Source organism: Stenella coeruleoalba (assembly GCF_951394435.1).
Source record: "Stenella coeruleoalba genome assembly, chromosome: 4".
Lineage (NCBI taxonomy): Eukaryota > Metazoa > Chordata > Mammalia > Artiodactyla > Delphinidae > Stenella > Stenella coeruleoalba.
This window is the reverse complement of record NC_137149.1, coordinates 13954139-13966875: the sequence shown is the minus strand read 5'-3', so window position 1 is coordinate 13966875 and position 12737 is coordinate 13954139. Positions and strand designations below refer to the sequence as shown.

The following is a 12737-nucleotide window of genomic DNA, read 5'->3' as shown; positions in this document are numbered from 1 at the left end:
AAAAGTTATTTTACAGCTGAGGTCTGATAAATGGTTTTTAAATCATCATTCTTGATAAATCTTAACAGTTGCAGAAAAAGCTGCTTAAAATTTTGCTCTGAATTTAATACTGCCACCAGTCTCTCCTAGCTGCAAAGATCTATTTGTTTACTAGTATTAATAACTGAAGAGAACAAAAATCTTAAAGGAAAATCTCTATAAAATTTAGCAAAGAGGGCTTCCCTGGTGGCGCAGTGGTTGAGAGTCCACCTGCCGATGCAGGGGACCACTGGGGTCCTTAATCTTTGTTGGAGATTAAGAACCAGGTGATTCTTGATGTATGGTGTGGTTCATGGGGTTTTTAATTTTGCTGATGTTTCTCTGTAGGCAACATTTCTGTTCTTGGAATCTATTCTGTGCCCTCAGGAATACGGTTCTTCATATGTGGAGTGCTAGAGGAACTTTACAGCCTCTCTGCAGTACTGACTCTATACTTCTACACAACTTCTATTAGTAATTGAATAACTTAGGTAACTTTCATAAGAGATTGTTGTGTAGAAATTCACAACTTAGGTTCTAGTCCAGATAGTGTTACTACCTAGCGAGTTGACTTTTGTGAAGATTTCTAGGCCTTGTAAATGAATGAAGTGGGTATATTTTCTTTCATTTCTTAATACCAGATTGCCTTCTATAACCTGGGTCTGCCGGCTTCCTATTTTCCTAAGCAAATTTGCAACCTCAAGAATAATGAAATGGGAGCAGAGGACCTTTAGGGTCCAGAGACCAGAGTAGGTGCAAACTAGGGGAGTGTTAAATTAGTACAATAATCTTATTAGTAGGAGGCCTATGTGATTTATCCTATAAACCAGGATGTTCATGAGAGGGAAAGAGGATATTAATTATGCTGTAATAACAGAATTAAACTATGTTTTTCCTAACCAAACCTGGATTTACTGTCACTCACTCAATGAGGTACAGGAATTCCATCCATAAAATTTCACCAGAAAGTTTATTACCAGAGATAGAAACATAGGAAATGTAGGGAAGTATTTAAGGACTTGTAATCATGAATTTTCTGTTAGAACCTGCAGTTCTGACTGAACTGCAGGTGAGGCATTCTTCAGACCTTGTGACACACTTTCCTCCACTTTTGGGATGATTTTGGCTTGTGTATTGCTGTTTCTGGTAATCCAGATAAGGTCCTCTTTTCAACCAAAGCCTGGCCCACAGGAGAGGCCTAGAATAGTGTCACTGCAGTTTTAAATTCCTGTCAGGAGACTGGAAAGAATTGTCCCCCAACCCTTGTTTAAAGTAGTTGTATTTATTTTGGAGACCTTTATTAAAATCACAGTACGGGATTTATGAATCACTTACCTGTACCCATGGTTACATTTTGCATATTAAAAATCAGTTTCTAATACAATTTTAATTCTTTTACACACAAAAACGATGTATAAAAACATTGATTTGGGGAGTTCCCTGGAGGCTTAGTGGTTAGGATTCGGTGCTTTCACTGCAGAGGCCCAGGTTCGATCCCTGGTCGGGGAACCATCCCGCATGCTGCGAGTTGCAGCCAAAATACAAAAAATAAAAATAAAATGATTTTTTTTCATCTTTTTCATCCTTAGTCTTCTTGACCCCATCAACCTTCTTTTCTCGAAGTGTGCTTTCCAGAAGCATCAAATAAGCTTACTGTAACTCTAATAACATTTTAATTGTTATGTAAATGATACATAAATATGTTCTTGTAAAAAAGAAACTTTTGATGTTCCCTTCAGAAAAAAGATAGTCATGTTACCAGTTTACTGAATATCCTTTCAGTCCTTTCTGTGAAATTACTTCCAAATATAGTATTTTGTATATGTGTTTAGAATATTTTTAAAGTTTTGGTAGATCTTTTATTTTTCTTCTTTACAACTAGTGAGTTTTTTATTCTTTAAATTAGGTATAATTAACATTAGTTTCAGGTGTGCAACATAATGATTTGAGATCTGTGTATACATATTGCGAAATGATCACCATAAGTTTAGTTAACTACCACCTACATACTTAGTTATAAAATAATTTTTTTTCTTGTGATGAAGTTGATCCTTTTTAATCTAAACTTTAAAAAATTGCTGAGAAGTGGTCCATAAATATAACTGATGTAGTTAATTTAGCCATTTATGTATTGATCAACATCTTGGTTGTTACAAACATTTTTATGCATGCCTTTTATCCTAGAGAAAATACATATCTGATTTTCTCGAGGAGAGAAAAGTGGAATTGTTAGGTCACAGTGCATTTGTTGACAAGTTGCTCTTGAAAATGACTACTAATTGATACTCCCACTTTCAGAGTACGAGAAGTAAGTAGGTTTTTTTTACATGTTTTTCAAAAATTTTGTTTTATTTATTCTTTATACAGCAGGTTTTTATTAGTTATCTGTTTTACACATATTAGTGTGTATATGTCAATCCCGATCTCCCAATTCATCACACCACCACCCCCCCAACCCCCTGCCACTTTCCCCCCTTGGTGTCCATACGTTTGTTCTCTACATCTGTGTCTCTATTTCTGCCCTGCAAACCGGTTTGTCTGTACCATTCCTCTGGGTTCCACATATATGCGTTAATATACGATATTTGTTTTTCTGACTTATTTCACTCTGTATGACAGTCTCTAGATCCATTCACGTCTCTACAAATGACCCAATTTCGTTCCTTTTCATGGCTGAGTAATAATCCTTTGTATATATGTACCACATCTTCTTTATCCATTTGTCTGTCGATGGGTGTTTAGGTTGCTTCCATGACCTGGCTATTGTAAATAGTGCTGCATTGAACATTGGGGTGCATGTGTGTTGTTGAATTATGGTTTCCTCTGGGTATGTGCCCAGTTGAGGGATTGCTGGGTCATACGGTAGCTCTATTTTTAGTTTTTTGAGGAACCTCCATACTGTTCTCCATTGTGGCTGTATCAATTTACATTCCCACCAACAGTGCAAGAGTGTTAGCTTTTCTCCATACCCTCTCCAGCATTTGTTGTTTGTAGATTTTCTGATGATGCCCATTCTAACTGGGGTGAGGTGATACCTCATGGTAGTTTTGATTTGCATTTCTCTAATAATTAGTGATGTTGAGCACCTTTTCATGTGCTTCTTGGCCATCTGTATGTCTTCTGTGGAGAAATGTCTATTTAGGTCTTCTGCCCATTTTTGGATTGGGTTGTTTGTTTTTTTAATATTGAGCCGCATGAGCTGTTTATATATTTTGGAGATTAATCCTTTGTCTGTTTGTTGATTCGTTTGCAAATATTTTCTCCCATTCTGAGGGTTGTCTTTTCGTCTTGCTTGTAGTTTCCTTTGCTTTGCAAAAGCTTTTAAGTTTCATTAGGTCCCATTTCTTTATTTTTGTTTTTATTTCCATTACTCTAGGAGGTGGATCAAAAAAGATCTTGCTGTGATTTATGTCAAAGTGTGTTCTTCTTATGTTTTCCTCTAAGAGTTTTATAGTGTCTGGTCTTACATTTAGGTGTCTAATCCTTTTGAGTTTATTTTTGTTGATGGTGTTAAGGAGTGTTCTAATTTCATTCTTTTACATGTAGCTGTACAGTTTTCCCAGCACCACTTATTGAAAAGACTGTCTTTTCTCCATTGTATATGCTTGCCTCCTTTGTCATAGATTAGTTGACCATAGGTGTGTGGGTTTATCTCTGGGCTTTCTATCCTGTTCCATTGATCTATATTTCTGTTTTTGTGCCAGTACCATATTGTCTTGATTACTGTAGCTTTGTAGTACAGTCTGAAGTCAGGGAGTCTGATTCCTCCAGCTCTGTTTTTTTCCCTCAAGATTGCTTTGGCTATTCGGGGTCTTTTGTGTCTCCATACAAATTTTAAGGTTTTTTTGTTCTAGTTCTGTAAAAAATGCCACTGGTAATTTGATAGGGATTGCATTGAATCTGTAGATTGCTTTGGGTAATATAGTCATCTTCACGATATTAATTCTTCCAATCCAAGGACACGGTATATTTTTCCATTTGTTTGTGTCATCTTTGGTTTCTTTCATCAGTGTCTTACAGTTTTCTGAGTACAGGTCTTTTACCTCCTTAGGTAGGTTTATTCCTAGGTATTTTATTCTTTTTGTTGCAGTGGTGACTGGGATTGTTTCCTTAATTTATCTTTCTGATCTTTCGTTGTTAGTGTATAGGGATGCAAGAGATTTCTGTGCATTAATTTTGTATCCTGCAACTTTACCAAATTCACTGATTAGCTCTAGTAGTTTTCTGGTGGCATCTTTAAGATTCTCATTGTATAGTATCATGTCATCTGCAAACAGTGACAGTTTTACTTCTTCTTTTCCAATTTGTATTGTTTTTATTTCTTTTTCTCCTCTGATTGCCGTGACTAGGACTTCCAAAACTATGTTGAATAGTAGTGGCGAGAGTGGACATCCTTGTCTTGTTCCTGATCTTAGAGGAAATGCTTTCAGTTTTTCACCTTTGAGAATGATGTTTGCTGTTGTTCTGTCGTATATGGGCTTTATTATGTTGAGGTAGTTTCCCTTTATGCCCACTTTCTGGAGAGTTTTTTTCATAAATGGGTGTTGAATTTTGTCAAAAGCTTTTTCTGCATCTATTGAGATGATCATGTGGTTTTTCTTCTTCAAGTTGTTAATATGGTGTATCACATTGATTGATTGGCGTATACTGAAGAATCCCTGCATCCCTGGGATAAATCCCACTTGCTCATGGTGTATGATCCTTTTAATGTGTTGTTGGATTCTGTTTGCTAGTATTTTGTTGAGGATTTTTGCATCTATATTCATCAGTGATACTGGTTTGTAATTTTCTTTTTTTTGTAGTATCTTTGCCTGGTTTCTTATCAGGGTGATGTTGGCCACGTAGAATGAGTTTGGGAGTGTTCCTTCCTCTGCAGTTTTTTGGAAGAGTTTGAGAAAGATGGGTGTTAGCTCTTCTCTAAATGTTTGATAGAATTCACATGTGAAGCCATCTGGTCCTGGACTTTTGTTTGTTGGAAGATTTTTAATCACAGTTTCAATTTCATTACTTGTGATTGGTCTGTTCATATTTTCTATTTCTTCCTGGTTCAGTCTTGGAAGGTTATACCTTTCTAAGAATTTGTCCATTTCTTCCAGGTTGTCCATTTTATTGGCATAGAGTTACTTGTAGTAGTCTCTTAGGATGCTTTGTATTTTGGCAGTGTCTGTTGTAACTTCTCATTTTTCATTTCTAATTTTATTGATTTGAGTCCTCTCTTTCTTGATGAGTCTGGTTAAAGGTTTATCAATTTTGTTTATCTTCTCAAAGAACCAGCTTTTAGTTTTATTGATCTTTGCTATTGTTTTCTTTGTTTCTATTTCATTTATTTCTGCTCTGATCTTTATGATTTCTTTCCTTCTACTACCTTTGGGTTTTGTTTGTTCTTCTTTCTGTAGTTCCTTTAGGTGTAAGGTTAGATTGTTTATTTGAGACTTTTCTTGTTTCTTGAGGTAGGCTTGTATATCTATAAACTTCCCTCTTAGAACTGCTTTTGCTGCATCCCATAGGTTTTGGATCGTTGTGTTTTCGTTGTCATTTGTCTCTAGGTATTTTTTCTTTTCTTTTTTTTTTTTTCTCCCTACGGTACGCGGGCCTCTCACTGTGGCCTCTCCTGTCGCGGAGCACAGGCTCTGGATGCGCAGCCTCAGCGGCCATGGCTCACGGGCCCAGCCGCTCCGCGGCACGTGGGATCCTCCTGGACCGGGGCACAAACCCGTGTCCCCTGCATTGGTAGGTGGACTCTCAACCACTGCGCCACCAGGGAAGCCCTCTAGGTATTTTTTGATTTTCTTTTTGGTTTCTTCAGTGATCTCTTGGTTATTTACTAACATACTGTTTAGCCTCCATGTTTTTGTGTTTTTTATGTTTTTTTCCTTGTAATTGATTTCTAATCTTCTAGCGCTGTAGTCGGATAAGATGCTTGATATGATTTCAGTTTTCTTAAATTTACGGAGGCTTGATTTGTGACCCAAGATTTGTCCTATCCTGGAGAATGTTCCATGTGCACTAGAGGAGAAAGTGTAATATGCTGTTTTTTGGATGGAATGTCCTATAAATATCAATTAAATCTATCTGGTCTGTTGTGTCATTTAAAGCTTGCGTTTCCTTATTAATTTTCTGTCTGGATGATCCATTGCTGTAAGTGAGGTGTTAAAGTCCCCTACTATTATTGTCTTACTGTTGATTTCCTCTTTTATGGCTGTTAGCATTTACCTTATGTATTGTGGTGCTCCTATGTTGGGTGTATATATATTTATAATTCTTATATCTTCTTCTTGGATTGATCCCTTGATCATTATATAGTGTCCTTCCTTGTCTCTTGTAACATTCTTTATTTTAAAGTCTATTTTATCTGATATGAGTATTGCTACTCCCGCTTTCTTTTGATTTTCATTTACATGGAATATCTTTTTCCATTTCCTCACTTTCAGTCTGTCTGTGTCCCTAGGTCTGAAGTAGGTCTCTTGTAGACAGAATATATATGGGTCTTGTTTTTGTATCCATTCAGCAAGCCCGTGTCTTTCTGGTGGAACATTTAATCCATTCATGTTTAAGGTAATTATCGATATGTATGTTCCTATTACCGTTTTCTTAATTGTTATGGGTTTGTTTTTGTAGGTCCTTTTCTTCTCTTATGTTTCCCACTTAGAGAAGTGCCTTTTGCATTTGTTGTAGAGCTGGTGTGGTGGTGCTGAATTCTCTTAGCTTTTGCTTGTCTGTAAAGCTTTTGATTTCTCCATCAAATGGGAATGAGATCCTTGCCAGGTAGAGTAATCTTGGTTGTAGGTTCTTCCCTTTCATCACTTTAAATATATCGTGCCACTCCCTTCTGGTTTGTAGAGTTTCTGCTGAGAAATCAGCTGTTAACCTAATGGGAGTTCCCTTGTATGTTATTTGTCGTTTTTCCCTTGTTGCTTTCAATAATTTTTCTTTGTTTTTAATTTTTGTCAGTTTGATTACTATGTGTCTCGGTGTGTTTTTCCTTGGGTTTATCCTGTCTGGGACTCTGCTCTTCCTGGACTTGGGTGACTATTTCCTTTCCCATGTTAGGGAAGTTTTCGACTATAATCTCTTCAAATATTTTCTCAGGTCCTCTCTCTCTCTCTTTTCCTTCTGGGAGCCCTGTAATGTGAATGTTGTTGCGTTTAATATTGTCCCAAAGGTCTCAGGCTGTCTTCATTTCTTTTCATTCATTTTTGTTTATTCTCTTCCGTGGCAATGAATTCCACCATTCTGTCTTCCAGGTCACTTATCCATTCTTCTGCCTCAGTTATTCTGCTATTGATTCCTTCTAGTGTATTTTTCATTTCAGTTATTGTATTGTTCATCTCTGTTGGTTTGTTCTTTAATTCTTCTACGTGTTTGTTCTTTAATTCTTCTAGGTGTTTGTTAAACATTTCTTGCATCTTCTCGATCTTTGCCTCCATTCTTTTTCTGAGGTCTTGGATCATCTTCACTATCATCATTCTGAATTTTTTTTCTGGAAGGTTACGTATCGCCACTTCATTTAGTTGTTTTTCTGGGGTTTTATCTTGTTCCTTCATCTGGTACAAAGTCCTCTGCCTTTTCATTTTGTCTATCTTTCTGTGAATGGTTTTCCTTCCACAGGCTGAAGAATTGTAGTTCTTCTTGCCTCTGCTGTCTGCCCTCTGGTGGATGAGGTTATCTCGCTTTTTTTTACACTTTTTTAAGGCACTCATTTACTGTAGCAAAATGCCATTTTATGACATTTTCCCCTTAAATGTAATAAAACATGTGATTCATGACTGTCAGTGCGTTTTCTTAATTAAAGCTTTGCTAAAGATTATGGTCATGAGTAAAATTGCCCATCATACTGCAGTTTTTGTTTTCACTATCCAAGCTCTTAAAATGAATTCCTCGTCTATTAGGAATTGTTTCCTTATAGATTAAGATATTAGAATAATGTTCAAAGAAGTTGTATAGTGGCTTACTAGTGATGTTTGAAAAATGGATATGTGAAAATCACACACTTGTTCATGTATGGTTATATATACTTGGAGCCACTGGTAGCTTATATTTCTTAGGTTTCATCTGCCTGAAAAAACTTTTTTTAATTAAAATTTCTTTATATTTTAATTTTTAGGTTGGCTTTGTTTTTCAGTCTTAGGTTTTTTCTAATGATATGCTAGGAGGGCGGTTTCCTCCATTTTTGCTGGAACATGGGAAAATGAAAATATTGTTTTCTTTTTTTAGAATAAATTTATTTATTTTATTTTTGGCTGTGTTGGGTCTTTATTGCTGTGCACGGGCTTTATCTAGTTGGAGCGAGCGGGGGCTACTCTTCGTTTTGGTGCGCAGGCTTCTTATTGTGGTAGCTTCTCTTGTTGTGGAGCACGGGCTGTTAGGCCTGTGGGTTTCAGTAGTTGTGGCTAGCAGACTCTAGAGCCCAGCCTCAGTAGTTGCAGTGCATGGGCTTATTTGCTCTGCCAGGTGTGGGATATTCCCGGACTAGGGCTCGAACCCATGTCCCCTGCATTGGCAGGCGGATTCTTAACTACTGCACTACCAGGGAAGTCCTGAGGTCATTTATTTAAATACAGTTATCCGTAAACCTACAGTGAACATTTTTCTTTTTTTTGGTGGGGGGACCGTGCTGCTCAGCCTGCAGTATCTTAGCTCCCCAACCAGGGATTGCACCTGTGCCGACTGCAGTGGAAGCATGGGGTTGTAACCACTGGGCCTCCAGGAAAGTCCCTGCAGTGAACATCTCATACTGACATCATTGTACCTTGTGTTGATTACCAGATAATTTCGCAGAAATGCAATTGTTTCATTAAAAAGTATATACATTTTATTTTACTTTTTAAAAATTTTTAAATTTAAAAATTTAAATTTTTAAATTTTTAAAAATTTTATTGGATTATAGTTGATTTACAATGTGTGTTAGTTTCAGGTGTACAGCAGAGTGATTCAGTTATATATATACACATATATTCATTCTTTTTCAGATTCTTTTCTCATATAGGTTATCACAGAAGATTGAGTAGAGTTCCCTGTACTATACAGTACGTCCTTATTGGTTATCTATCTTATAAAAAAGCATATATATTTTATTGTTATTATTATTATTTTGGCCATGTGGCTTGAGGGATTTTAGTTTCCTTGACCAGGTAATGAACCTGGGCCCTTGGCAGTGAGAACGTGAAGGCCTAACCACTGGACTGCCAAGAAATTCCCCAAAAAGTATATACGTTTTAAATGACAGATTACCCTTAAAAGATTCTACTGCTTAATACTCATTCCAACAGCATGAGAGAAATGTCCATTTATATAAGCTGATCAGTGCTTGGTATTCTCTGTTTTGTCAGAATGATAGGTGAAAACTGTTCTGTTTTACTTTACATTTCTTAGTACAGTTGAGTTAGCATTTCATATTTGGCCACTGGTATTTCGTTTGAATCATCTCTTTATTTTTTACTCAGATTTATTTATTTTTTTTAAAAGCTCAGTGTCATTCTTTTAACAGAAAAAGAGTGGGTTGATGAGGTGGTCTAAGAGTAGCACAAAGGACTTCCTTATGTGGAACTTGGAATTAGACAAATGTGTTCACAGTTGGCATTGCACATCTGCATGTTCCCCTTCTCCCTGTCTTAGGGAGTCTGCCCTGTGAAGTTGACAGCATGAAGGAGCAGACCAGAATGCTTGCTTTTTGTGGACAGCTAGCTCCCAAAGAAAAGGGCGGAAAGGTGTTGGTTTTGCAAGTCAGTTCTTTTCCTAAACTCATTAATCAGGAAACTTACTGTTTCTGTGGGAGGAATTCGGACTTGGGAACAGGAATATTCCAGGAAAGTCTTCCTTTTAAAAAAGTAAATTAGGGGTTTCCCTGGTGGCACAGTGGTTAAGAATCCGCCTGCCAATGCAGGGGACACGGGTTCAATCCCTGGTCCGGGAAGATCCCACATGCCACGGAGCAACTAAGCCCGTGCACCACAATTACTGAGCCTGCTCGCCTAGAGCCCGTGCTCCACAACAAGAGAAACCACTGCAATGTGAAGCCCACGCACCACAACAAAGAGTAACACCTGCTTGCCACAACTAGAGGAAGCCCGCGTGCAGCAACGAAGACCCAATGCAGCCAAGAATAAATAAATAAATAAATAAGCAAACAAACAAACAAACATTTTAAAAAAAGTTATTAAAAAAAAGAAATCACTTTCCTATCCCAGCGTATCCAACTACATTGGCCAGCATAATTTGTCAAATAACTTTTAATGAGAATAAATTACAGTATTGATTGTGTACTTAATGATACTTGATCGATAAAATGTCAGAATTATAGAGGCCACAGAGTTAAATGTGCACTTTTTTCCCATTGTATTTCCTGAGGAGGTGTTAAAGTTGAGAGAGTAAAATTTAAACAAAAATCCAAAATTTTTGAGTTCAAAAGAATTTATTGAAATCAAAATCTCTCTCCCTTTTATTTTTTTAATTTAATATTTGTTTTTTAAGGATTTCTTTTGATATGGACCATTTTTAAAGTCTTTATTGAATTTGTTACAATATTGCTTCAGTTATATGTTTTGGTTTTTTGGCCAGGAGGCATGTGGGATCTTAGCTCCCTGACCAGGGATCGAACCCGTGACCCCTGCATTAGAGGGTGGATTCTTAATCACTGGACCACAAGGGAAGTCGATTTTAAAGCAATAGAAAGATTATTAACTCATGCTCAAATATTTTTTGGTTTGTAAATAACATTTAATATTGAAGTTAAAAAGTTTTATTTTTATGTGGTCAGAATAATTTTTTAAATTTCTGACCTTAATTTTGTGATTATTAATGTCTAATTGATTTGTAATAAAACTCGCTTGTGTGGCCTATCCCTAAATACTTTTCAGTACATCAGGTAGTTTGTATAAGGCTGTATTTTGTAACCACCAGGCACTTAATTTACTTGACTTAGCAATGTTTTGGGACATGTTTTCTACTTTGTTGAGGGAAAGGTCTTTCAAATGTTCTATACTGTATAACTTCCATACAATATACGTTATATTTACAAAATATACCTCAGTCAAATTCTAATGTTCAAATATTGTTTTTGTTAAATTAGGTTTTTTCCTGCTTCCCTTTTTTTTCTATCTGTCCAAATTTTTTTTCTGTATCTTATTTTTGTTAGTGAAGTATTTATCCTTATGCACATTGACACATATGTATACACTTATTATGTGTCCCTAAAGTATAAACAAGTATAAAGCAAATACCCATGTACTCACTATTCTGCTTTAGAAATAAAATTACTACAATATTCAAGATCCCTGTGTGCCCATCCCTGGTGATGTCTTCATCCTTCATCAGTCTTCCTTTCATGAAATCTTATTTGAATGTTTCTGGGTTTTAACTCAAAGATTACTTTATTTTAGTCTATGAATTGGTCATTGCCACGATTTTTGGGATTCATGTTTTGCTGAATTACTATGTTTTCTGTAGCTGCAGATCCCATGTTTATTCTGCTTTTTAATATTTAGGTCATGTTTAGCTAGATGATCATCATGGTAGATAATGAATCAGGATGCAAGACACTGTAAAGCTTCATTACAATGAAGACTATATTTGTCAATCTTTGTTTTCTTATTCAAGAGGGACAAGTGATGATACCATGATAGTCTTGTACAAACTTTTACAGAGATCGCTTCTATTTTTTATGGCTTGGATCTAGATACAGCCTATTACGGTTGCCAAACTTTGTTTTCTGACGACAAATAGTTTGAAGTGTTCTGATTTATTTTCTGCATGCTCCTTGATGCATGTGAATGTATTTATATGTATATATAATATATATAGAAAAATGTATTCCGTTGGGAGTTGATTCACTAACTTTACTGTATTAAAACATGTTATATTGCTAATTTTTCCGTGTTACATTCTATTAGTGAACGGATTGGTCTATCAGTTCAGTGTAAGTAAACTTAGTATTTTCTACATCTTGATTTGAACACTGAAGACCACTTTGAATCTACGTTTGAAATGTAGTTGATTTCTTGTTAGGAATTTGAGTCTCAGAACTTTGGATTTTGTTGAGAATAATTATTCCACTGACTTAACTGAAATTGGTTTGTTATTTTGTTAAATATTTTGCATGATGTGGTTGTAAAAACAATTCCATGTTTTTTTGTTTTGTTTTGTTTTGTTTTAGAGCTCAGTTCTCCCCAGATTATAAAAGCAGGAAAACTCAAGACAAAGAAATCCAACAAGGTATGTCATGACAAGAAATAGTTTTTAACTATTTTGAAAGGAACTCCTCTTAGATTATTGTGTATTTTTCTGTTCTATCATTGATGTTAGTTTAAAGTTAATATACTAGAAAATTGTAACCTTTATCCAAATCCCCATATGCCTCTGTTATCCTGTCTCTATCAGTTTAGTCAAGGTCATTATTCATGCCACAAGTTGGATCGTAAGACATTCCTCTTGCTGTGTTCTGTTGTTTGGAGAAGGTTTTGCGTTACTTTTGCAAATGCCTGCATATAATTGAATGAGGGTGATTTTAAAAATTGCTTTCACTTTTAGAAAATATTTTTTCTACTTAAATAACACTTATTTACCTCTTAGGCTAGTGATTTCAGCGATATGTCGAACTGGCCAACACCTAGTGAATTAGTGAACACTGAAGTGAGTATTGTTTTAAGACTTCTTTTTTTTTTTTTTAAATAAAGGGAAGGTATTCTCATTTTAACATGCTGAATTTATTTTACTTCAAATTT

The 12737-nt window shown here is 35.9% G+C and overlaps 1 protein-coding gene across 6 annotated transcripts in view; it reads left to right on the top strand.

Moving 5' to 3' along the window:
• Window positions 1-12737, top strand: part of LARP1B (La ribonucleoprotein 1B) — a 129038-nt gene that overhangs the window by 2188 nt on the left and 114113 nt on the right. For all 6 annotated transcript variants that reach the window (XM_079919351.1, XM_079919350.1, XM_079919349.1 and 3 more), the window contains exons 2-3: window positions 12170-12228; window positions 12586-12645. In XM_079919351.1, the coding sequence (XP_079775477.1) occupies window positions 12604-12645 (42 nt within the window). In that variant the 5' untranslated portion in view covers window positions 12170-12228; window positions 12586-12603. The remainder of the gene's footprint in view (window positions 1-12169; window positions 12229-12585; window positions 12646-12737) is intronic.